The sequence below is a fragment of the Bradysia coprophila genome, assembly GCF_014529535.1.
Source record: "Bradysia coprophila strain Holo2 chromosome IV unlocalized genomic scaffold, BU_Bcop_v1 contig_5, whole genome shotgun sequence".
Taxonomy (NCBI): Eukaryota; Metazoa; Arthropoda; class Insecta; order Diptera; family Sciaridae; genus Bradysia; species Bradysia coprophila.
In genome coordinates, this window is record NW_023503374.1 from 1,505,256 (window position 1) to 1,532,480 (window position 27,225).

At 36.0% G+C, this 27,225-nt stretch overlaps 1 protein-coding gene across 3 annotated transcripts; it reads right to left on the reverse strand.

Moving 5' to 3' along the window:
* Nucleotides 1–1,068: 1,068 nt before the first annotated feature.
* Nucleotides 1,069–26,974, reverse strand: LOC119071508 (inactive dipeptidyl peptidase 10-like). 3 transcript variants are annotated; one of them, XM_037176372.1, is made up of 14 exons: nt 25,994–26,111; nt 19,677–19,907; nt 4,648–4,762; nt 4,493–4,591; nt 4,330–4,424; nt 4,001–4,086; nt 3,687–3,937; nt 3,480–3,624; nt 3,138–3,423; nt 2,777–3,073; nt 2,154–2,716; nt 1,730–2,085; nt 1,466–1,671; nt 1,069–1,399 (listed from the first exon to the last, which is right to left on the reverse strand). In XM_037176372.1, exons 2-14 carry the CDS (start codon nt 19,743–19,745, stop codon nt 1,259–1,261), a joined length of 2,709 nt encoding a protein of 902 aa, XP_037032267.1. In that variant the 5' UTR covers nt 19,746–19,907; nt 25,994–26,111; the 3' UTR covers nt 1,069–1,258. The 3 variants fall into 3 exon arrangements, with proteins under 3 accessions (XP_037032267.1, XP_037032265.1, XP_037032266.1); XM_037176370.1 differs by lacking the exon at nt 19,677–19,907 and having other exon boundaries at nt 25,994–26,974; XM_037176371.1 differs by lacking the exons at nt 19,677–19,907; nt 25,994–26,111 and adding an exon at nt 6,506–7,873.
* Nucleotides 26,975–27,225: the final 251 nt, after the last annotated feature.

The window sequence follows — 27,225 nt, forward strand, 5'->3', positions numbered from 1 at the left end:
AAATATTGAAGAGGTTATGTCTCTTTGGATGAAATTTGACAATTCGTATGGCCTTGGAACCAAGGCTATATACTTTGGGGAGGTCATGCAAATTCAGATACGCGGGTTACACACCACGTTTCATACAAAAAATTCACTACGCCAAACAAATTCAATTTTGGTGAATTTGTTTGTATGGAAAAGGTGTGTTCCCGCGTATCTAATAAAATGGCAATTCTCGAGCATCATTTTGATGAATGGAATGTGGGGTCGCCAAGACAAGGAAGAGGTTCAAAATGGCGGCTGAAATTTATTGGCTATATCGATAAATCTTCACTCGAGTATCATTTTGATGAATAGATTGCGGTCTAAATTTCAGGTTAAGAGTCCAAAACTTCTAAAGATAAATTTTCTCGTAGGTCTGTTCCTGAACATCTGCCACTTTGCGACGCAGATTTTTTTGGTAAAATTTTTGTTGTTTTAAGTTGGTAAAAATTATTTGGCAGATGATGAGGAAAGCTAAGCCAGCTCGTTTGAACTAATTGGGTGTAAAATTTAATTTTTGCGTAAAGAAGCTGAAAGCGTCAACTCCAGCGATATCATTCATTTTAGAAATTGTATTTCAAAGACTGCGTCACACTTTTCTCGCAGAGCACGGCAGAGTAAAAGTAACCCAGGCAGGAGCGCTTGTTTGACTAGGTACCTGAATAATCTAGTAGGCCTATGTTTTTTGCGAATTAAATTTTTCAACTTATGTCAGTGTTCATTTGAGTTCATTTTCATACAAAGGATTAGGTCCCTCATTTGACGTTTCCATAATGAACCGCTCCTGCCAGGTTTACTTTTACTCTGCCGTGCGTAGAGACTTTTGTTGGGATATCACTTTGACGATGATTTACGTTTGCGTGTCCACCGAAGGAATACCAGGCCAAAGGTCCACTAAAAAGGAATTGTCCAATTTTTTTAAAAAATATATTTATTCATTACATAGGTCGTTTAAACTTTAAGTCTGTATTTTGTACATCCTAAAATTAACATCTGAATCACATTAAACACAGTCTGTTCTTAACAATAAAAATGCAATAAATCCCAATAAACTTAAAAATTAACAACAGAGAGATAAACGACACGCTTTAACTCAATATTTAATTTCTTTTCTTTAATAAATTAACTAAACAGATCGTAGCAGAGGTAATGTCTCATCACCATCCAAAAAAATCTCTAAATTTCGCCGGGGCGGGAGATACAAAAAGGAAAACTTAGTTTTGTTCTTGTCACTTCACTGTTTGAATGAGAAAAATCCAGTAGGATCCCATTCACCAGTTTCCAGCGGACCGAAACTCTCGTCAAAGAACCACTCGATCGTTTTGAACAAGTGATAGAGTACACCGGACAAATTATGGCCTTCATCAGCATAAACCTTACGACGGAAAAAAACGGATTAATTGACTTCTAATGGCAAGAAAAACGGGACGCAATAACCAACCTGATGCCGGAAACCAACTCCCTGATCGATCAATGCTCTAGCCAGCATTAAAGAGTGTTGTTCATGTACAATTGTGTCGGCTGTGCCGTGAATCAGAAAGAAGTTTCTTGAATCGATATTACCGGCTCTCATCGACAGATCCGACTCTTGAAGGGCTCTTTTGTAATCATCGTTTCGTGGCATGTATCGCTCGGTGAAGAAGGAAACTGAAACGACGGAATCGTTTAGCTGTAACTTTTGTTGTGTTGTACAACGAGTAATTACCGTGATGCTCGAATGACACTATAGGATTTATAGCCAGCGCACACTGCAGAACCCTTTGAGAATCTTGAATCAAGGTCATTGCGGCCGCATAACCACCGTATCCCCAGCCGTATGCACAAATTCGGGTCGGATCGACGAATTTCAAATTGTCCCGCAGATACGTTAACACACCCAATTGATCTTCGATTTCCACGGAGCCTAAGCCACTTTTCACTTGCGACCGAAGGAGTTCACCCTGAAAACCACTGCCACGAGCGTCGATCTGCGCAATGATCATTGACTTTTGACTACAAAGGTACCAATTCCAGTCGATTTGATATCTTTCGGATACGAGCTGAGAGCCAGGTGATGTGTCCCTGCAGAGGTTTAAGTAATTTCGTTGAATGATGTTCCTGTGACGCTGACAATGATTTCGACTACTTACATATGGATGATCAATGGGAACGCCACTTCTTCCTCTTCTTTCATTCCAGGTGGAAGGAATAGACGAACCTGGGCATGAAAACCATCTTTAATCTCCACCGACACCGTGCGAATTTGCGGTATAGCTAGCTGAGCCAAGCGACTTCGAAGCAAATCGCCATTGTGCAGAACCATGATCTTCGTCTTGGAATTCGTGTCAACCAAATAGATCGACGGAGTGGCCGGGCCCAAGCACTCCTGGACGTAGTAGGAGAAGTCTTTGCTGAAGTGAATTTTGTTGTACAGACAATTGTTGGGAATGTGGCCACCGAGCGGTGATTCGTAGTAGTCGGCTGATATATTTGCAACCGTCGAATTCGCGTTGGACATCAATCTGAAGGTATGTGCACCATTGTCGCATGTCATACAAATCGGGAGTGTAGATGAGATGAACATTCGATTGGATTTTGTGACGTTAATCGCTAAGTTAATTTGATATAAATGTCGTTGTCCGGGTACAAGTTTCGGTGTAGCCATGAAGTAGATAATTTCATTCACTTCGTCAAAACCTAAGATTTCGGTCACCTAAATGAGGAAATGTTGATCAGTCTCCTGTTACGAATACATGTCGGGCATTCACATTACCTCAAAACGACCCATGGTTAACGGTACCGTTCTCATATCGGACATAGATACAAACACTACATGCCGGTAATAGCCGTGTTCTCCATCGCGTACTGGCAACCGTTTCAACATAAATCCTCCAATTTCGAATTCGTTTTTACCGAACTCCGTTCCATCCTTGTTCATATTACCAAGTAGTGAAGATGCTGGAGTCGAATGTGAATGGTTTCGGTTCCGGAAGTATGCATCAGTCTTGGCGAAGATGGTTCTATCAGTTGGAAGGACCCAGCCTTTTTCGATGACATTTTCTCTGTGAATCTACAGGGAGATACGATAGGTAAAATGCACAGTCACCGTGGGTCGAAAGTCGATCATTTTTTACCTCTGTACAGTTGAAACTTGGCGCTTGACACAAGACAGTCACGGCACTGGTTTGCTCTCTATTGGTGAATGTAACGGACAAAACTGTTGACGATAACCATATCATGTTGCCAACGTAGCTATCGTTGCAGCTGCTCGACGGAGGCTTAATTTGGATTTTGTTGATGAATTTCAGTACGGATAGGTCAACCACATAGACTGTAACGTTTGGATTGATCGACCTCTCTTTGGGATATCGAATGGATTTGACTTTGGGATATTTGTTACTGTCTCCAAGCCATGTGTATCTGCAAGAATTTCATGGCTACTTCTGCGCAGAATGATCACACCGCACTATACTCACTCATATTTTTTGACCTGACTGTCGTTGAACGACAAGAATGATAGGTACGATCCATCAGTTGAAAATAACAGCGTATCACTCTTAAGCTCCGGTGTGTTCGAGTACAGCCAGTCAGGAATGCCATTATATATCACGCCTTCCTTCCCTGGAAAAAATAATTTGCCCGTAACTGATCGTTCTCGTGCTAATCAATTCGCCCAATAATACCCGTTGTGGTGATTCGGCACACCAAATCATTTTGCACTTTCGGCTTGTAGTATACATCGTTCTCGTAGACAAAAGCAATGGCCTGCGAGCCCGTTTTGGGATTGGTGACATGTGATCCTGGAAGAGCTTGTGACGATTTGACAGGACTATTCGGTGCCCACAGAACATGCTGAAGTAATGGCGGATCGTTGCTTCCATCCTTCGGTGACAGTGGAAATATGTTTCTGTTCTGAACTTCGTATACTTGATACCTGTTTCGACGCAAAATTTATTTAAAAAAAATTCTTCAATTGAAGACATTGGAGTTTGCTAACCTAGATTCGGATTGAGTACAGTCGGCTAATAGGAGAACATACTTGAGGTCCGGCGAAACTAGGAATTTTTCAGCATTCAATTGTCTCTGTCAAAAAGAAAAACCAAATTTGAATCTTGGGTACATGCACAGCACTTCTCCTAGCATCAACATAGAAATATTCGGAGGCTGACGAAATCACAGTAGGCTAGGCAGTGCGTTTCTTTTGTAAAGATAAATGACTTGTTTTTAATGTATAACCTCCAAATTTGACACTTGTCAATTCAGTGTTCATGCTAGGAGCAGTGCTGTGGTACACGATTTACGCGATTAATTTGCTATTTTGCTTACAAATGTTGAATTTGTCATAAGAACTTTCGTTGTCAATGCTTCTGCATCCAGAATTGACAAACCGCCTGATGTATCCCTGAAGATCAATTCACCGTCTACATAAAGGAATGATTTTTGTATTCTCATTCCATCTATCACAACAAGGAAGACAAACTCAATTTACCATTGATCCATGTGCCATTAAACGGCCTCCAACGCAACCCATTTCCGTTTACATCTGATAATGTTAATCGTCTTCCCCTAACTCGCGCCCCTTCATCTTCTGCAATCAATAAATTTTTATTTATTTTGTGAGAAGAAGTCCGAGGATGTACTCACCCGGTGACAACAAAAATATCGAAAATACAATTAATCCTAAAACAGCTGCAATGACTAGAAGGGCTATAAATATTCCTCTCCAATTTCGTTCGCTTGGTGAGGATGCCACCAGTTCCTACAAAAAAAATAGAAATTCTCGGTTAATTCAGGCGAAGTTAATGTTGAATTTCAAAAAGGTTTCTTATTATGTTCAAAATATCCTCTTGTTCTATTCTTAACCTGTTCGGAAAGGCAAAACTTATCTCGAGAAACTTGTTAAATCTGGGACTTCATTTGTGTAAATTATCACTAGTGTTCGATACAAAATCTATTACTTCAATATTATTTACATTGATACGAGAATTCTAAAGCTCATCGTTCATTCTTGTCGTTGCTGTCGATAGCAAATGATTAGCCGTTTCCTAAAAATCAAAACGAGCACTGGCAAATTTCGTCGGCATTTATTTATTTTCAAGTTTCGGCATTTTATTTATTTTCAAGTTTAAACAGCTAAATCCGGTTCGGGAATCTATTCAGCCATAATGGAAAAATAATACAATTTTTGAAAGGAAATTTCTGTAAACAAATGAATGAGTTGTTTACATCTGCTTTTTATAATTTCCTTAGGTGTGAAACGTGTAGAGTCATAAATTTAAATATTTTTCTCCTTCAAAGTGTTGTCGAATTCATTTTTCACCGATATTATTTATCCAATCCAATCAATACGTTAGACATGAATTATGTGAATGAGATTCCATTTCAATCGTGTAGAGGGACTGTGGGTTATTACAATCGCTAATATGTCATATCGCTACGTTAGTAAGTCGCCGTGACGCAAGTCCTCAAACATTAAACATTTTTGTTCCATATGACTAAGGAACTGTTTTGGCTTCCCCTAACGTGTTTCAGGGTTTTCGCTAAATGTCGCTTTGGCAGCTGTAAGAGCTTTATAGGTGTCTAGCAGTGTCTTTCGACTGAGTTTAACAGGTCGATACAATCGTATGGGTCTGCATAGCTATGTTTTAAGTAAATAGAAAGACTTGCGTCACACATTCACTGTCAGTGGTTCATTAAATGAGCGACAAAAAACGATATACGGACTGAACTACTCACACCAAGTCTGGGATCAAACATTTGGATCACGTGAAACGATTTTGATATTTTGTTTTTCCCATGATTGATTGATGGAGTTAGTACATTAGCTCATTATCTATGCTTAAAATAGCTTCCGGTTGCATGGTTTCGTAAATTTAAAGTAGCATTTTCTTCATCCAAGTATGGTCTAAGTCACCACGGAGGAAATAGTAATTTTAAAGTAGGCATCAAACGCACTAATTTTCATATGATTTTGACATAAATAATGAATGCGTCAAGGATATATCGACCGATTTTGAAGAATCTGGTTTGGTTATTTACATTTATTGGAAAAATCGGCCATATTCATTGATGGTTATTACCATACGTAGAAAAAAAAATCGGTTTTACTCATATTTGAGTGTTCACGGTCAGGCGAACCTATTTTAGCTGATCTGACATCTATCTGGACAGTCACAAAAGATTTCCACTAAATCAGGGACTCGAAATCGACATGTTTGAAACCAGCATGAGACACATGTACGATGTACTTGAAACGTATTGAAATTTATGAAAAGAGTATGGCATATGGCAGTAACATATGCTCACATTCTAGCCGTCTATTTCGAATGGAAACTTCAAACTGAATTTCTTGTTGAGAAGAAATATTTCTATGAAACGTATGAACAACCATACAATGCATAACACTCGAAGATGAAGTATATGGAATTGACACAGTAAATTATGCATCTTAAGAAGTGATGTGCTTTATGCGACCCAGTGTCCCACATTTAAATATACCAACCTCTTCCTTATCGACCAATGTAACTTTTTTGATTGGTGACGTAACAACAGCCGTCTCTTTTTTGGCAAGTCGCATATCCTTAATTCTTCTGATTTGCGACATTTTTAATGGGAAATGACTATGAACTCTCTCTCGCTAACAGTAGTTTAAAACACTCAACTACCACAGTTAGTTAACAATTTGATAACACACACAAGTTACTTTATTTGTAATATATATCGTTAACTGATTATTTTCGGTTAATTATAATGATAAAAATGCTATAAAAACCACTCGTCTAACAGTCCGCTAAGGAATAGTTCCGTTTAAATTGTATAAATAGATGCGTCTTGTTAACCATTTATTTATTTTTTGGATCGTGTAACTTTTAAATGTCCTCTTCCAATCAGATGTTTATGAAAATATCAAATCGATTTATATTTCATGAGCTACACATGGACGAATAGAAAACAATTATTTGTTTGTAAACAACAGAACTATAAGAATCACACTTTTTGTATAACCATATTACAACATTTATGACGATGACTATCTCATCAACATAACGAACAAACTACTATATTGGTACGCACACCTTTTTTTGGCCACTACACATCCACGTTTACTACAAAACTTCGTTCTTTAAAAACTTATTTCAATTCATATCATTCCTGTAACATTGAAGATGACACCCCTACAGTGACAAAATGTAGACAACAATTTTGATTTCACTATCCAGAGCACAATAAAGTATGTTTCCGTAAGCGAATCGATGTATTTTTTCAGATGCTTTTATTGTCGGTATAGACACTGTTATATCCTTGGATATATAATTTGCTCTGCCGTATAAAAGCTATGGTGTATGTTGTGTGCACAATATATATACGACGGTCTTCCAAATATAATTTTGAGAGAAAATTTTCGTATAGGAAAATCGATAATTCGTGTTATTTGGTTGAATGAAATCGAAAATAACAATAATAGATCTACTCGTTCAATACAAAAAATCTGTTTGTACAAATATTTATTCAAAAGACGGTACACTAAAGTTATTTATACACATTCTTCTCGAGTCTCTCTTAAACTGATCCAGCTAATTGATTTTGGCTGAAATTTAATGCGTTTTTCAATAACTTCGTATGTTGTGATAACATTTACACGATGTACACTCGCAGTAGATTTGTTTTATTTAGCGTTTCAATTTCAAATTAATGTTTCTTTCTTTGGTCATTTCCTTAAAGCTGTTCCGATTCATCAATGGACTCCGCGCGGAAAATCCGTTTCGATCGCACAAAAAGTATCTATTTGATGGGCTCGCCTTGCTAATAAAAAAAAGGTGTTCGTGTGATGCAAAAGCGATATTAAATGATTGACGGTTTGAGCGCAACTAATAGGAGAACAATTTACTCTGTTCACCGTGCAACATTTAATCAATTTTCACTTATTCTTGCAAACACCGACACCTATGCTGGAAAACGGAAATCTTATGGAAAAAAGCTTTAGCAGAGGTGCATGCGTGTAAGACATTAAGGTGAATAAAAGGAAATGCTGGTTTGTGTTTGGGATTTGTTTTCAGTTCGACTCACCAATCTGCAAATTTTTGTTGGGCAAACGTAGAAATTGTTGGGAAATAAAGTCAATTTTGCATCGAATTCAGTGTCTACTGTGAAAGTCAGCTATTATACAGTAATACTCTTCAATGAAAAGTCACGTAAGAATTTCCATATTTCGATGCTGATAATAATTGAACCGTCTAAAATGTCAATGAGCCGGCGGAATATGCTATTTCTGGGAAAGATGTGAATGTTGATTTGAACGCAATTTGAAAACAAATTAAGCAATTTTGATTATCAGCATACGGCCAAAGAATTGTAGCTTCGGAATGAAGAAAATAGTCATATTGGAGCCGAATGGTACATATACCTATTTAATAAAAACTACTCAGCTTACTTTCTACTTTTATAGGGTAAAGTGGCCAGTTACGAGCCCCAGTTTTGTCTCTCTCACGCAAACACTGACATCCTTCGAACCCCTCTGTCACTGTTCATAACTGGCGATGGCTAATAACTAGCCTTTGTAAAGATCAAACGAAAAATGAGTTTAACCAAAAGCTCTTTCATTTATGTGCACAATAATCTAACACTGGATCTTGTTGACCTTTTAACCACTTGTCAGCAAATTTACTTTAGCTGAAAATGGCGCTGTTGTAGTTTTCAGGGTAAAACTTCACGAAACGACCGTATTCAGCTATGAAAACAAGGATGTCTCTTTAGTAGTTTTCAACCGCAAAATGGGAACTACTGGTGTCAGTATTACTGACGTAAAAGGCGGTTCTGCTTCTAAACCGAGCAGTCCCGGCCCATTCCACGATGTTCCCTCGGGGCGTTGCAACCTCGCGGAATTTGATGCAAGTCGATCGGAGCTGGAAGTTCATGATTCTATCCGAAGTGGTCATACCAACCACGTACCCTACCGGAGGGTCTGTATCGGTACCACGGGAGCTGGAAGCCCCCCGAGAACCCGAGAAACTCTCGGTATCGGGCCCAGCGCCGGTTGAGGAGCCTATCCTTGGCTGAAACGTGGTGGCTGTTGGTTCAATTGCGCTTTATGCGCTGGGGTACTGCTCCCGGGGGAAGTGCAGTAAGGGTTGAGATAGGCTCTGGCCTCACCTTTGGTAATGTTAGTGCATGAACACCGGTATTTAAAGGTAGTTCTACGCGCTAATTGAGCGGTAATCTCGATCAAATCCTTTTTGGAAAAAAAGAGCTGTTAAGCTTATGGCAGGTAAGTTCTCTAATCTAAAGATATGTTATTCTGTAAACTGGTACAACGTCTCATGTCATACGGTTTGTAAAATGTATTGTATAAATGGCTCTAGCTGAATAACAATCCCTACCCTGCCCACAAAAAACTTCCATTTCTAGTCATGAATACCATTAAACTTGTAAAATCTTTGTAAAATATACAAACAATCAATTTCTGTCTAGGTCGTTATTCATGATATTGAAAGAATTTAATTTTAGAAACTTTGATAAAAAAAAAACTTTTCGCAACAAACAATCTTCCGTCCAAAGAAACTTTGTCTTTGTTTGAATAATGAGACTGTAATGAACAAAAACAATAAAAGAAAAACTGCTTTCCGTCTTGTCTTCCGCTACAAGTCACTCTTTTTTTAATGTTTATACCTTTGAACATTTACATCCGTACAGTACGTTCAGTATTATAGTGTATATATATATAGTCTCAACTCTTGACCTTATTTACAGCTACAACTATACTTTTCGTCTACGAAGAAAAACAATTTATAAATCAAGCAAGTAGAAGATTAATATGGCTTAGTCATTCTTCTACGTTACTCACAGGACATCAGAGGTACATTTGAAACATAAAGTTTATTTTCTATCGGCCTACGACGATAATTTCGCATTGATCCCTCTAGTTCAGAACTGTTTATCTCAATCTGTTCTCGGCAATTATAATTGTGTATGCACCCCTCTCCAAAATGTTTATTTTGGCGATTCGGATTATGTACTACGCCTCAGGCTCCGTACATAACTTCCAAATCGTCAAAGTAAACATTTTGGACGGAGGCGCATAATCTGTTAATAAAAGTTTCACGAGCGTATATTTACCTGTTAGGACCATCCACATTGTACAAGAAAGTTACCAATGTCAACGAGACATACTCACCAGTGATATGTTCTTCACATATCCATTAATGATCAAAGGACATTCTTCCGAAAAGTTTTATTCATACAAACAATACAGACAAACTAAGGTATTTCTACCAAACACGATCTAAAGAAAATTCCGCAAATTTTAAGGCGTACGTCGTTGCCACCTCCTGTTTATTAGCTGTCATTTAATATAGCTGAATTTATAGATAAAACCATTTATCTGCTGGTATAATAGAGCGTTCGGATTCCACCTCAATCAGTAGGTCCAATTAATTAGTTAGTACAATAGGCCCAAACGTAGGCCTCCGTGCGCGTTCTAGCAATCAGAACAAACTATCAAACAACAACTAAAAAATAGAGCGTGGATTTGAGCTCAGTATTGTCACTGATTGATGCTGTCGTTATGTCGGTCTTCTGTCAAGAAAAATATTTTCAATTTTTTAACAAATTTTCAAATTTTAAGCTCAAAAGACAGTCTCACTTGCAGTGCCGTCGCTGATTTTTGCGGGACTGACGAGAACAATTCCCACAATCTGTAGATCGTGATTTTATAGGAAATCTAGAGTTTCATTGCTCCATTTGTCAGCTCATAAATAAAACAAAATTAAAACAAAACGAGCAAGACTTTCGTTTTTTTTAAAGGCCAGGTTAAGGCGCTTCAATGTAAACATTCAGCCTTGTATGACGCCCTAACCTGGCCTTTCCATTGGTTATCATTTAAATATGTCTCCGCCTATTCCACTATGTTAAATAACCGGGGGTTACAACGGCATACACCTGTCATTTAATGGCATTTTGATTTCCTTCGCCTCTTTTTCCTTAAGGTGTTGCAATGAATTCGTTATAGCAGCAGAAGTTCCTTTTTTCCGTGCCAATTAACAATTTCAATTAGCATTAAGTTACAAATGTTGACTGGGTACATTGAAATGTATACAACGACGAATAATAAAGTCTTTAGAAAATGAATAACAAATTATAAGTTAGTCAAGTTTAACAGTGAATTAGCGAACGAGTTCCGAATTTATTTATCGCTTGAAATTGCATAATCCATGAAACACTAGATTTATTGTTTCATTTTAACTTTATGGCTGCTGTCATGTTATTCTTAATTTATAACACAAAATGCCATCTTATCTCAAAGAATTATAAAATTTATCTTAATTCGGTTAGAACAAGAAGGAGAAAGAGAAAAAAAGGATGGAGGAAGACTGGGAGGAAGCTGCTTTCATCCACTTCAATTTATTTCGTCACACATTTATAATTCCTTAACTCGCATTAAATATCTAATTTAATGCTGCTGGCTTTCGAAAAGAAAACAAAGGCCTAATATGAGTACTTATGTACGCGACGACACATAGCATGGCATGGCAAGTGGAAAATAAACATACCACAGAAATATACCGAATTCTTATTGTTCTAGAAAAAATCGACATGGACGTTGAAATAATAAACTAGCATAAGTGAAGAGATTGTTTTACGGGCTTTAACATTTCAGAAACGGCACAATCCATTGAATCTGTTACTTCTTTTGTTGGTTTGTAGTTTTCCGTTGTGATTACTTTTACTTCATTTTTTCTAGAAATTTGATATGTTTTCTCTTTTGGTAGCTGTTGTGGTTTATTTAACAAATGAAAATCTAAATTTCTTATTTTCCTATTTCATTCTTGTTGCGAGCTGCTTTGTGCAAGCACGTGCCTAACAAAAATTCACAAATTCCAAATCTAGATTTTCATTTGTTCAACACAATTCTTGTGGCATCAATTAAAACCCACAACAACTTCCAAATTAGACAACATGTCGAATTTCACGTTTCTTTCAATGTGTTACGGAGCTAATCGCTTCTCTGTCATCACTGTCGATAACAGATGCCTAGCTTCTGAAAGATTGGCAGATGCTTATGAAGCTAGCGGAGAACGGATAGTAGAAAGCCGGGGTGGACACTTCAATGAATTCATGAGATATTTTTTGAGTTATAAGTGTTTTACATGCAACATGCGTCGAAAACCGTACTTTCGACCGCAATCAACATGTATTATATATTGCACGTCACGAAGAAGTTGTGAATTTTGTTGATCCGAGGCGAAGTCGAGACTTTTCTTTTTTATCAGGAGTTATGTAATGGATTTTATCACATACGCGCGGTGTTCGGATGTCAAAATTACTTAACTAGAAGTTTAATTCAAAAATTACACTTCAGGTCTATGTTGTTGTCTCGTTTTCGCTTATGTGATAAAATAGAGTACACACTTGTCACTATCAGTCTCGGCAAGCCTCGACTTCTTCGTGACAAGTGTGTAATATATATTACATGCTGAGGGCCTCGAAAAAAGTGCTTGAAACATGAAAAGTACAGTATGTTGCATGTAATGGTAGATTACATACTTGTGCGGAAAATCGTTGTTTTGAAGAGTGTGTAGTTTGTATGCTGAGCCGAAGGTAAGTTATTTTACCTCTTAAGTGTGGCGAAAGTGAATTTTTCTTTTGGGTCCCCGGCCCCCCTGCGAAATAGTACATTACTATGCAAGGGAAGTAAAGTGATATCTCGTATCCAGATGAGAAAAAGTATCCGAGGGCGGCAGCCCGAGGTACTTTTACTCATCGTGATACGAGATATAACTTTATTTTCCGTGTGTAGTACGACGTTTTACTATGCGAGTGATGTAAAGGTTATTGCCTATACATGTAACAGCCTTATTACATGCACCAGCATAGTAAAATGAATTTTCGCAGCACATAGGAGGTAATAGTACATTACTATGCAAGGGAAGTAAAGTGATATCTCGTATCCAGATGAGAAAAAGTATCCGAGGGCGGCAGCCCGAGGTACTTTTACTCATCGTGATACGAGATATCACTTTATTTCCCGTGTGTAGTACGACGTTTTACTATGCTAGTGATGTAAAGGTTATTGCCTATACATGTAATAGCCTTATTACATGCACCAGCATAGTAAAATACTATTTCAAATCACTTTCACTTCAAATTTTAATTATTTATTTACGGAAGGAATTTCAGCGATCAGTATGTTTCAAAGCTAAAGATTGCTGTTGTTGGTTTCACAAAAAACTGCCACTATTTTCTTAAAATAGAACAAACACAAAAGTTTTTTTTTTTACTTTTTCGAGATAAGAGCTATATTATACGGGACAGTATCGATTTGTTTTTCGCGGGCGATATGTTTTTTACCAAATTACAATAGCAAACAATCTAATAAATCTCGTGACTAAATTCAAACTGGAAATGGTAGGATTCATTTATGGGGACTTTGGTATGAGTACATGATACCCGCACGCTTGAAATTCGGTTACATTATACATATCCTCAACCGAGGACACAAATCCATATAGTGTAGTATGTATGCGTATCTTTTACTTGTTGAAATAATTTTTTAATTGTAAATTTCCTGTTTCCGAGATGTTGAACAATGGAAGTAAAAGTTTTAAGTAACAGTAACAGCAGGCTGATATTGTAAACGACCACGAAACTAACAATTCCAATTGTAATTTTTTGTGAATATATCGAAATTCAATATGAAAAAAAAAGGTTTCCAAGCAAATTACTCAATAATACCGATACAGTTTTTTTTTTTTTTTTTTAATATTTATTTACTTCATTTCGTCAATGGCTGAAGCCCCCTGACTACTTACAATTTACACAATTTACAATTTGAATAATTAAAATAGAAACAATAAAGCGCGACATTGAATTTGCAGGGAAGATGAGGAATTCGATAGTTCGGATTGTTTAGCTGAATCGATGCAATAATGATCCACCTGAAAAAAAAAATGATTAGCAAAAGCCAGTCGACTAGACTAGCAGATATTTGCACAAGTCGGCTAGACCTGGAATTCGTGTATCAAAGTCGTGAGACTCGATCTGACTAATCAGTTTCTGATCAGAGTAAGAACCATCGGTTCAGCGTATTAATAATAAATTAAGAACAAACAGAAAATAACAATCTTAAAAAAAAGGTCGGAATTAAAATCAAAAAGCGAAACTCTTAGTTTAGTTTAATCAACGTTTCAGAAATTCACGAGCAGTAATACCTTCAGGCCACAGCTTACTGTTAACTATAGAGCCAAACATTGCAGAGTTCACAGTAATCTTAAACGATACAAAGCTGATGCTGTCCATATCTACGAAAGGTGGGACCAACATCTTGCAAGACACGTCTTCAGCCTTCGAAATCACTTTCTCACGCAACAAGTAATTCACAATATGCTCTTCGGTAACAGACGTAGAAAAATTGGATACGTAAGCAGACTTACGTGTCTCGGACGCTGTGACATCACCTGCTGAGTAAATTGAATTTCCTTGAACTACAGGACTCTCGAGCCTGAAGCACGGATGTGTGGTAACGTCAAATTCATTTAGTACTTTAGTTGGGGAACTAGAAGTGTTAGGAGGAGTACGAAGTTGAGTTTGAGTTAGATCCAAATTTCCGGCCCCATGCTGCGTCTTACTTCGAGCAACGACACATAAATTGTCCATAGTTGACGGACTCGATTTGTTCACACCGTCGGACTTGATGTAATAATTACTCGATTGCATCTCTTTCGTCGATGGAGAACTACTCATTGAGCCCTTAGGGCTCGTAGTGCTTTGCTCCATGCTAGGCGACCGGGTTACTAAGAAATCGGAGCTATAAGTCTTTGACTTTGCATTTGGAATCGGATTACAAAATCGTTTTCGTTTATTCTTGACAGTAATGAGCGGACGCTGGACGTTAAATGGCAATGAAACTGGGGTAATAGCGGTAGAATGTTAGCAGTTAAGTACAACTAATTTTTACGTTGAATTTGCTTCAGCTGATTTTCAGCTGGTCCACTCACACAATCGAAACTACTTATTCGTATTTATTCGGTTTTACCACTCACGCATATGTCCTGTATAAATACGTATATGTAGTTTTGTTTGTATGAGAGGACCAGCTGAACATCAAGAAAACTTCGTTGGCTTGTTGAAGTGACACAATTTTTTTCAGTTCTTCTTGCGATCTATTTTCTGGTGAAGTAATTTCCCTGTGGTAAAATTCCACGAAATGTCATAGCAGTGATGTTGGTTCACATAAAAAAATAGATCTCTGGCATTAGCAGTTGTACAGTGCGAGAAAATAAACGGACCACATTTTCAACGAATCCACATGGGATATACATATATTAAGCATACGTAAGTGACGTAACATTGGTACTATATGTGGAATGCATAAGAAGAATTGGATTGTAATTGTAACTCCATTTCTCCTTGTCTGCATAACGAAATGTTACTAGAAATATACTAGATTTGTACAAGATTCTATTACATTTGAGGTTTCACACATCACACAGCAAAGACCTCTTGAAAAAAAAAGAATGCTGAGTCGACTTGCTAGTAATGTTTCTAGTAATTGAGTTGTCTGTAATTTTTTACGACATTCCGAGAAAACGAGTATTTTTGGTAGCACAGCACACACACAATCGAATTTATTGGAGGACTCGTAGTTATAATTGAATTAAATGGATTTGCGTGAAGCTTCCCGCTACTACCATTAACATTTTACTGCAATATGAGCCATCAGCCAGTGATTCGTTATCTTTATTACTCTTCAGTGAAGCAAATCGATAGAGAAAAGAAATTATTTTGATTGTTTTAATTGCACCCTTCAACTACGATTACTGTTGGAGAAAATTTATTGTGGTTAGTGTCAGTAGCTGACGAGTATAATTATCGTATTAGCAAGGTTCGTGTTTAATGTCATTAAATCGAAAGCAAAGTGATTATGTTATCAATGTTTGTTCGGGTATATTTGATCCATATGTTGAGGTTTTTTTTTGAGAGGCAACGTCCAGTGTGGCCAGGCACGGAAATAATGTTTTCTTTCCGGTAACTTAAAACGTAAAACTGTTCCCAATCAAAACCAAATTTTTGGCAAAAATGTTCCTCTATTTCTTTGTTATATATTCGTTTGCGGCCTAGTTTTTCTTTAGTTTCTGAAATTATATCTTCAACGGCACGTTTTTCTTACGGCCTAAATCCACTTATGCTATTCAATACTGAGTTTGCCACAGTTCTTTAGTTGTAAACAGTGGGCAAAATAAAGAAGTCACATTTTCAACGTATTCAATGTAGTTGATGTCAGGGAGAGAAAAGTCGACATTTTTTTCTTATTTGGGAGCTGTTGTGGTATGGAATCGATTCCACAGGAGTTTCGTTCAACAAATGAAAATCTAGATTTTCATATTCGTTAAACAAATTTTGTGCGGAATCATTTACAAACCTCAACCACTCCCAAAACAAAAACAAAAACAATTCGAATCTCACTGTACATACCATCGAAATACAATCAATTTTCCCTTGTTGAATTTATCTTGCTTTCTTCCACATTCAAACGCAAAAGCAATTCATTTTAAATAAAATCTATTTCCATAAACAAATCCGAATACGTCAACTTGTTTCAACTGGAAATTTCCAGCGATTACATTTTTCAAATGAAACTTTCCTTTAATCCGAAAGCTCAGAGATTATTTCAATTTAGTTTTATTTTACGAGCTTTAGAAAATTAATTTTTGAGTGACCCAAATCTACTTTGAGTTCGGCTACGATCGATGTCATTTTGTGTTTTCTGTGAAAATGAAAATGAAACAGAAATTATAAAAACACAAAATAAAAAAGGACATAAACCACATTCACAAGTTTGTGCCGACTTGTTTTATATCCGCAGCTCTAAATACAACATTTGTGCTCGAGAGATTCATTTACCCAGTAAATGTACAATATATCGATTCATTGCTGAAGTGAGCATTTAAGAAATTTATGGTTTCAACTGAAAGAACTGCCGTTAAGTGTTACGTCATTTCATAGGTGCATAGGTCAAGTCAAGATATATTTCCTCCATGTTTTAGTTATAGTGAACCGTACTGCAAATATTACTTCTTGTTATAAAACTGATAATTAAGTGTCATTGTTTCGGATTTTCTTCTCGCGTTTTTCGCATAAAGGGAGCTGCTGGAATAAATTTCTTTTTTTTTATACCAACAGAACGTGATTTAATTTTCAGTGATAGCGAAATAATGTCAAGAGAGTTATGCATAAAATATGTGCCATTTACATATAGATATCGTCGATGTGCAAAAAAAGAGTTTTGTGTAAGATAAGTAATGGTTTCCGTTTCCAATGGAACAGAAATTCGCTTGCGGATTATAATATATTACAATCATCAGTTGACACACATCGACCTACTGTCAATATTAGTCAGTTTATCGATAATATTTTAGATATTCGAGCTAGGACTTCAACCGAGACTATTATAATTTAAAAATACTTAATGGTGATATCGCCAAATCTTCAGGTGATTTTTTAAATTGTGGGACATGTCAGACGGTACCGAAATAGTACATTTTGTTACTAGTTTCATCACGAATCACAAACGACGATTTTTGTGCATGAAAACTGAGACGAAACCACAGCACCATTAACATAGAAATCACTCTACAACAAAGCATGCACACTTGATCGCGGCCGGAAAAATATATATGAAAATCCATTTTCTGCCGGAGAGAGCGTCTGAGATAGTATGTTGTGTTACAAGTATTGTAATGTTGATTTTTTCAGCACTAGACCCAAGAAAATTTGGTCGTGTGCTGAAAAAATCTCATTACAATACGTGTAAGAGCACAAGAGTACAAGAACACAAAAAATCATAATTTTCATTGTAAACAATCACTCTTCAAATTTGATCGATCACTTTGCTTTGCATTTTCTCAAACGAATGCTGTAACAACTCATACAAATTCCATTTCAACACTGCTTTGAGTGTTGTAATATCACATCAAATTGGTGCGGAAATAAGTCACTTTACAACACTAAAATGAGTGCTGAAAAGAGTCGTATTTCAATTCTCGGTGGCACAAAAGTACTTTCTTGGCCGCAAATACCTCTATCTGAGAAGTACAGAAAAATTGAACTTTTCGATCGTAGAATGCGTGTCGAAATACGTCGAATTTCAGTCTCCAAACACAAAAACTGTTTTTCGACAATCACTCAAGAAAAAATTATTTTAAATTAGTGTAATGTTGTACGAATGTCGGCCTTGGAAAGACCTACAGGTACAGTATACGAACCGCTTGGTGCTAGTAGATCCACGAGAGTTATGACTGAAAATATAGTGAATGTTCGGAGAGTCCGCCTTCTCTGCAGCTTCGATGTTACACGGAACTGAGTATGGGGTGTTGTAGCTGGTCTCACCCACTATCGTTCCACATATAAATGAAGCCAGAAGTGAAAGCGTTTCCTAAAATTGAAAGACGAATCCAACGAGCTATTACTCACTAAAATCGGAGACCGCTTGTTCCCCAATCACCTGAAGATTTGGCGATATCACTCTTAAGAGGGCCTAAATTACGAGAAAAATTTCGTAATTTATGCCCAAGGAATGAAAATATTTTTGATAGAAAAATATTTTCTATCAAAAATATTTTCATTCCTTGGGCATAAATTACGAAATTTTTCTCGTAATTTAGGCCCTCAGCATGAAAAGTTGTAGACGCATCTGTTGTGAATGGTTTATTTTTGGCACTTTCGCTTGTCGCCCTCACTTCGTTCGAGCTACAACCCGCGAAATTGTCTAAAATATACCGTCCACAGCAGATGCGTAAATAACTGATTTCATCAGTAATAAATAAATTTCCTTCAAAAACCGTTTCCAAGCGTCAAAAAGTATTTTCACTCATCAAAAATACATTTTTCAGAAATATATTTTCGCGCGTAAAACGTTACAAAAAATATTTTCATGCGTCAAAAATGTTCACGCGTTTCCAAAATTTATGATTACTCTGCGTCTGATTTCTCTTTTTCGCTTATGCAATAAAATAGCGTATTGACATATGAGGCAAATCTGGACAAGTCTCAATGCCTTTCCCTCCAATGTCAATAATCTACTAGTGTTCAATATTTATGTCGTTAAATCAAACTGAATCTGGTACTTCTTTAGCTTCATCAGTATTTTAACAATATGCCATAATGATTATATGATAAAACATATTAGTCAGAGTTCATCGCTTATCTATTCTTAAACGAAACAGTCTGATCGACTGTGATAACCACATATCTCCATAAATATTAGTACTGCAACATGTGGACTCATAATGACAGAGCCGCATAAATATAAATGGGAATAATCGCACCACAAAAAAAGAGAATGATATCTCATTCCGAATTATGTTTTTGTTCGCCCATCCCATCCCCAAAAATTAATCTAACAAAAAAGTTATATTTCCCATTGCTATTCCAACAGTTTTTCGTACACTTTCCTCTACAATGACGAATAGTTATCTCACCGAAATGGGGGGAGTGGAGAGAAACGAATAGTCACGTTGTGGCGTTTTTTTCCACACATTCAGTTAAATCTCATCATTCCGACTAATCATCTCGGTAATTTAGATTGGATATCCATCCACAAAATAAACAGGGAAACAAACCCACGGTACTTTCGTTCCCTCTCATATAACATTTGTCAGTGTTCAACCTCATTAACTCACCTCAATTTGTGAATCCTTTTTACCCATTCCACCACCGCCAGCATGACCCGTACTTTGAACTGAATTCATCTTGATTAGGGTTAAAACGTTTTGCGTTCTGTGTGTTTGTTTTTATCGACTCTCTAAGCCGCTATCGATAGATGTTAGAAGTTTGGAATGTCAATGTGATTGGAAAATCGCACAAGAAATCACAGTTATGTCTGCACATGGAATGTTTATCAAATTTTCAGGCTCAGAATGAGTTGACTGGTTAAATTTTGTCAATGTTTTTGGAATGTATATATGATAGGAACTAGACTAGTCACATACGCTTTATATCGATGAAATGTTACGATTATTTTGGTGAACCTTTTTTCCCAATGTAAATCTCGATTTTTTTTTTAATTTTCGTTTTTTAAGCACAAAATTTATGAGAAAATTACTTGTAGTGTATTATAATGTTGTTAAGTATACAAATATATAAATACACACAGATTGAAACCACAAACATTTAGATTATAGGTATAGATGAAACGTTTAATTTGAATTTACAAAAAGTGCGAAAATAAAATATTTTTTTATTTATTTAATTATTCGATTAATGAACTACTTTCGAAAGATTCCCGAAATGAAAACAACCAAACCATCAAATCAAAGTGTTTAGCCCATAAGATTGTAATAATAAACGTTTGGCTTTAACATTTTTTTAATATATATATTAGCTACGCAGGTGCGAATTAACTTGTAGCATTTGGTATAAAATGAATTTTTTAAATTTTATTCTTTTGGTGTTTTAGCTTTAATTTCCCAGAAAACAGACAAAACAAAATGTTTAATTTAACAGCACACAGCTCTCTGAATGAACAAGCAATTATATAGTTTCATACGGCAACCACACCATCATTTAATAATATTGTGAAAAGAGTCTTTAATTTTGTTCCCAAAACAAACTTGATGCTGAGCCAAATATATTTTTGTGCGATAATTCAGTTTTATTTGTATCGCGCGCGCGGCAAAAAAAACTCTTGTTCTTTCTTCTCTTTATTCACCGAATTTTTAATGAAAACTACGAAACCATTCTTGGATAATCCCACGGAATTTGTTTAATATAACTGTACTAACTATGGACAAGGATATATATAACGAACGGCTATACGGCTATATGCTTCCGAATATTTTATTCGATCTTAGTTCCAATGTTTTGCTGTGTACGTTTTGCGCTGAGATGAGGCTGCGGATTACGGATTTGTTCCATTTTATGTTAACATTTTTATTTTAGATCTAACTACGGCCGCAGTATCACAAATTCATTGAATCAATTAGAGAATGTTCGTAAATTCATAAGTTCATTTTTTAATGAAAAGTTTAAGACAAAAAACCCCACCGCACATTATTTTACTTGTTACAGATAAACCAGTGATTACCAATGTACACTCTTAAACATTTATTTTTCTTTGCATAAATAACGATAACCGACGCCAAATATTAGCCCATACCGTGGGTTGTCATTGCCAATGCTTCCTCTCTACTGAGATGATAAAATTTTCTTTGCAAAAAGGACCTCGTTCCTTTTGCAGAATATACAAATGATTTTTTGTTGGGAAAGTAACGATAACAGCTCAACAAATGAGAGCTCAACATTTTACATGTATAGCACATTATGCGCGGTGAACGATTGCGCAACACACATTCAGGTCTGCTTTTCATTATAAATACAAAAACAATAAATAGACGACACGAAGCTCTGGCGCGTATGTCCTTTTTAACGGCAATACTCATTCTTTTGTCACATACCATAACATAAGATGTTGCAAATGCTGAGTGAAAGTTTTTCGTTTAATTTTATGTGAATTTTAATACTTTCACACAGGATTTCTTCTCCTCTTTTTTTAACAACACATCGTTAAATATTATGGATGAAAATTGAATGAGATAAGGGTTGTTAATGTTATACGGCATTTTTATGAACAGAACATCGAACATGCCTTCACATATTTTTTGTTCTCGTTCGCTTGTAAGCATTCGAAAGTATCGTCTGGTTTTCGTTGGTATTTTTTTTGTTTCGCAAATAACGTAAGCGGAGAAACTATGTACAGTCGCATTTATTTCGAATATTCTGGCTGTGGTATGGCTAACTAAGCCAATTTGTATTCAAATCACATCCGTCCAGAAAACATTAGTTTAACCCTTTTCAGTAATTTACAAAAAAATGATTTTGTTATCCTGAATTTTTTGTATTCGTTAATAATTCAGGAGAAAATTTTCATACTGACGAGTATAGCCCGATCCGAAAGGGATGACTGTATTCCCACTTGTCAAAATAAAAATTTGGAAGAACGTCTACTGTGCTTTAAGCAATGTAAACCAACGCTTATTTTACATGAGCAAATGGTCTACTATACGTAAAGTTCATGTTCAAAAAGACTATCCACACAGATTGCGATTAATCTTTATTTGACTAATCGCACAAAGTGCAAATAAAGACATAAAGACTAATGGAACTTAGAGCGTCTTTATTTCAATTAAAGTATAGACCAGTTATGGTCTATTCACACAAACCGGAGGACATAGCGATATCATATAAACAAACTCACCTCTCATGAGAGGTGAGTTTCTTTATATGAAATCGCTATGTCCTCCGCTCCATACAAAGTTTGACATTCGACCATATCTTTTGTTGACGTTATTGCTTTATTTCACTATTCTCACCTTTTTACTAGACTGAGAAGCTTGTTATGACGTAATTAATGGAGGTAGCATTGATTTAAATCATTAAAATGCTACCGGTAACTTTTCGTATTATGTTTTAACATTTTGTAAAGCGAAACATCACGGTCTTCTACAAACACTTTGTAAACGGTGAAATGACCCTTTTCTACAAACATTTTGTAAAAGAAAGCATCACTCTCTTCTGAGACAAAGACAAAGACTTTGTAAAAGGAAGCATGTCTCACTTCTCCGAGCACTTTGTAGAGACAGTAATGCGTCCTTTTACACAACGTTTGTTGAAGAGGGTGATTATGTCAAAACATAATACGAAACATTACCGGTTACTTTTTAATGATTTATTACGTCATCAAAAGCTTTTCATTCTAGTAGAGAAGTGCGATTAGTGAAATAGAGACCAATGACACTTTATGCGAATAGTCAAATCAAGACTGCTCGCACAAAGTACGAATAGTGAAATAAAGACTAATCGAACTGTGCTCAGAAATCTCCACTTTTGGTTCGTGTGACATCGAGAGTTTTGGTTCGAACAAAGTGGTTCTGGTTGCAACAAGTATCAATATAATGTTTCTGATGTAGCAGGAGGTATATTGGGTGTTCTCTCACACTTTACTACACGAAATACTTTTAAGTACTCAGATAGACATGGTAAAAACTGAAAATTTACTTTTTACATCAACCCTTCTTTCATTGTCATAATAAATCACAAATATTGAAATTTATATTCCAAATATATCAAAGTCACAATCTGGAAAGATATATTTTTTTGTTCAAAAGGAAATGCTCAAAATGTGTCCTCATAACGTCATAAATCCGCAGTTTATTTTTCAAAATATTAAAACGGGAAGACCATTATATTCATTCCATCTAGAATATATAGCAGCATGAACGAGAAATAGCTCGGCAAGTATCATACACTTAATAAGTAATATAAATAAGTATAAAAAGAGAGAGAATTTTATGTTTATATTCAACCGGAAATAGTTAACAAATTTGATAATATCAAGCCCAAAGTACGTAAATCTTAAAGATACAATTTGGAGATAAGTAAGTACCACGTTTATCGTTTATTACCATCACGATAAATGTAAAAATAAAAGATTGAGATCGGATAAAACAATTTCCTTGCCACCAAAGATGCGGTCGAATCCTTTAGGTATAGTAAAAGAAAAATGGTTAAAGACAATACAATCATCAAATTCACAGAAAAATTTTATGAAAGAAATTAATAGATGATTAAGTTCTTTGCTTGAAATTTGAGCGTTAGCAACAAATTACCACATAAGTATGTATTATAGTATCGCCCAAAACCACAGTGGAAGTGTGACGCAAGTCCTGTTATCCAGTTACAAGAGACCTGATATCGGTGTAGAGATGAGCGGGTTGCCCGAAATGTCGGGCTGCAGGGGGCCCGAGCCCGAACCCGCGGGCACGGGCATTTCCTTAATAATTTGATAACGGGCGCCTAACCGATGCCCGTTAAAAGCCCGGTTCATGTTTTCAGAAAATTTTAGATCAAATTTAATGTGAGAAAATAAAAGTTAATATGATAATTTCTAGCATGTATTGAAATGGGCTTACGAAATTAATGGGCACGGGCACGGGCTTATCGAAAATCTGCGGGCACTGGCACGGGCTCTAAAATTGAAATTTACGGGTAACGGGCGCCGCGGGCAAAAAAATTAGGTATGCCCGCTCATCTCTATATCGGTGTATGTGACGCTTACAGATTCGACACGCAAAAAGATATGCGTCATAAATGGCAGCTGATGAGGAAAGGACGCGAAAGTTTAATCAACAGAAATTTTACCCGAAAAAGTTTAGAAAGAAAATTATGACAAAAAAATTTGCGTCAAAAAGTAGAATCATCTTTCTTCCGTTTGAATTCCATTCTTTAAAGCAATATATTTCACAATTTTAAGAATTTTCCTTCCTCAACATCTGCCACTTGTTAACGAAATTTTTTTTAGTTATAATTTTCTTTCTAAAATTTTTATTGATGAAACTTTCGCGTACTTTCCTCATCATCTGCCATTTGTGACGCATATCTTTTTGCGTGTCGAATCTGTAAGCGTCACCTACACCGATTTCAGTTCTTTTGTGAGTGGATAACAGGACTTGCGTCACACTTCCATTGTAAGTGGTTTTAGGCGATATCAGTTCGTTTGTAAGTTGTGTTTTTTCAGAATTTCGTCGTAGACAATAGACAATTATATTGTGCAGTTTCAATGAAATATTTTTCTTACAAAACTATATAACTTTCATTTTGATCAGAACCTTCCAGCTTCCATTTGACAAAATTCAAAAATTTATCGTAATTCAAAAAATTACCGAAGTTCGAAAATTCGAAAATTTGACAGCAATTACAGCTATATCAGTTGTTTTTGAAGTATGCCCAGGGACCTGCGTCACTTTTACTCATTGAGTGTTTTTGACTGATTTAAAGGTCCTAAAAATGTGACTTGATTTTAAGTTGGACCAATTTACAATTAGTTGGCAGAAAATAATAAATTTGTTGTCCGTTCACACGTACTAAAAAAAGTACTTGTCGAAATATCATAGAAGAACAATAGAAAAGTGTAAACATAAACAACAACATTTGTGTATAGATGTGTCACAATTTGCATAGTTTTTTTGAAATGTCAACGAGAATTTTCGTTTCCACTTTGGCGTGTTATTCGTCATAGGCAAATGCCCTTACCCGCCTGGTTCAAAGTTTTTCTGTTGTTCTTCCTCCTCACTATCATAATTTGAATCTATTCGAAATAACCAGTCGATACAGCATAATAATGTAAATTGGTTTTCCTAACAAATCTATTTTGAATGTTATACATTTGTTTGCTTTGAGTCACACGACCTTTAAGTCCAATTCCATTGTTGTAACCTATACACTTTTCGGATCATATTACCCATTGTATTTATTCAAATAAAACAGGCATAATGCCTTTGCGGAAAAATGAAAGTGGATTGAGGAGAGTGTAATTTAAGGAAAATTCAGCACTGTTTAACAAAATATAGAATTTCATTGAACAATTCCTCTTTTATAAAAAATTTTGCGTCACAAGTGGCAGATGTTGAGGAAAGTACTTTTAAGAATTTTTTTAAAATAGGCAAGAATACGTCCTAATACGTCCGAATCATCTGCCACTTTGTGACGCAAAATTTTTTTTGGTAAAATTTTGTTTCTAGAATTTCTTTGGTCAAATTTTTGCTGTTACAGTTTTTGCGTACAAGCGGAGAATGCGTCACCTCCAGCGATATCAGTTGTTTTGGAAGTATGCACAGGGACTTGCGTCACTTTTACTCTTTTGAGTGTTTTTGACTGATCAGAAAACCAGAAAAAATTCTTTTTGGGAATTACTTCCAGGTCATAGGGACGATATCGCCCATCTACCAACTTGACCTCATGAATTTAATACCTCGTCGATTGAAAACAAATTTTTGGAAGTCGTAAGACGTATTTTCTCACGTAGGTCAATTATACAATTATATTTGCATGATTTGGTGTGTACTGAAGGACAACTTTCACATCCAGTGATAATGCACATAATTTTAGAATTTAGAATTTAGCGTCAAGAGAGTGTGTTTATAATGATCTTTTTATTACTCACCCTTGTTCGACCTAATAATAAAGCGTCCATCGTCGAGATTTCTCCCTCCGGATTGCCATTGCTTTGACCTGCATTCGATGCACTTATCACAGATATTGGATCTGTTGGCATACTAGGCCGTTCACCCAAATCACCGGCCATCATCATTTTTAATTTTTTTTTTTGATTTAGAAAACAAAAAGAAAATTTTCCGAAAATATTGTTTCCTCTCTTTTCTTGTTTCGTAATATTGTGTGGTGGCAATATGTTACCAGCTAAAACTTAGTGATTTCCAATTCATACTGACCATTTGTATGGCTTTTGTTTTAGAAGAGTATGTAACACATTTAAATAAAATTTAAATTCAATTAGTGAATGTCACACTTTCGATGTAATTTTCGTCATCTTCCGCAAGTGAAAGTGGGTTTACCATCATCAACCGACAGAATTTCAAACGAAATAATCCAAAGACAACCCGAACAATTTTTACGCGATAACAACAAACATTAGAAGACATAAAAATTTCATTAATTTTGTTATAATAAACTGTATAAATATCACCGACCGATACACAGACACATGCCGAACACGACACCGTATAACTTTGTTTACATTTCGACAAACTTTTCCAGAGCTTAAGTTTTCCTTTTACATACACTTGTTGTTACACACACGACACTCTCAACGTAGCAATGATCCTCCTTCACCACATCTGCCTCGCACAAGTGGTCATTGTATGATGACTTCTTGTGACTTACTATCCATGCAACAATCATTGTATAATAGGATTTACTCCGATATATGGAAGAGAACACAAAGTACTGATACGAAAATAAATAACCGAGGTGTGTGTGCGCTCCACCAACTACACAGGTAAACCGGCATTCCGTAATAATTAAAAAGAAACTCACGTGAATCGACTAAGTACATCGCATTAAAAAAAAAGAGCGAAACTATATTGAAGTTAATGGAAAATAAATTCAACGTTTGAGAGATTTGGAGAGGTTAAAATTGTATGTCAAAAAAAGATTAGAAAATTGACAGAAGGCAGTTCCATTACGGAGTGAATGGTTCAAAGAGGCAAAATTTGAATATAAAGACAAAACAAAACAAAAATTCACGCTATGGTCTTTTGAGATAGGGTCGAATTTAGGTTCCAAGCATTGAAGTAGCATAAAATTGTCCACTATTGCAATTAAAAATCACGTCGAAAAACCGTCATCCATCGATGGCGTTAACTGCATTTGTTGTTC

Excerpts from the sequence above, each read along its gene's own strand:
- LOC119071508 (XM_037176370.1), bottom strand. The coding sequence starts at position 26,140 with ATGATGATGGCCGGTGATTTGGGTGAACGGCCTAGTATGCCAACAGAT. Across the intron at positions 4,763-25,993 it reads TATTATTAGGTCGAACAAGG|GAACTGGTGGCATCCTCACC; the intron begins GTGAGTAATAAA and ends TTTTTTTTGTAG. Across the intron at positions 3,625-3,686 it reads GTGCCGAATCACCACAACGG|GGAAGGAAGGCGTGATATAT; the intron begins GTATTATTGGGC and ends TATTTTTTCCAG.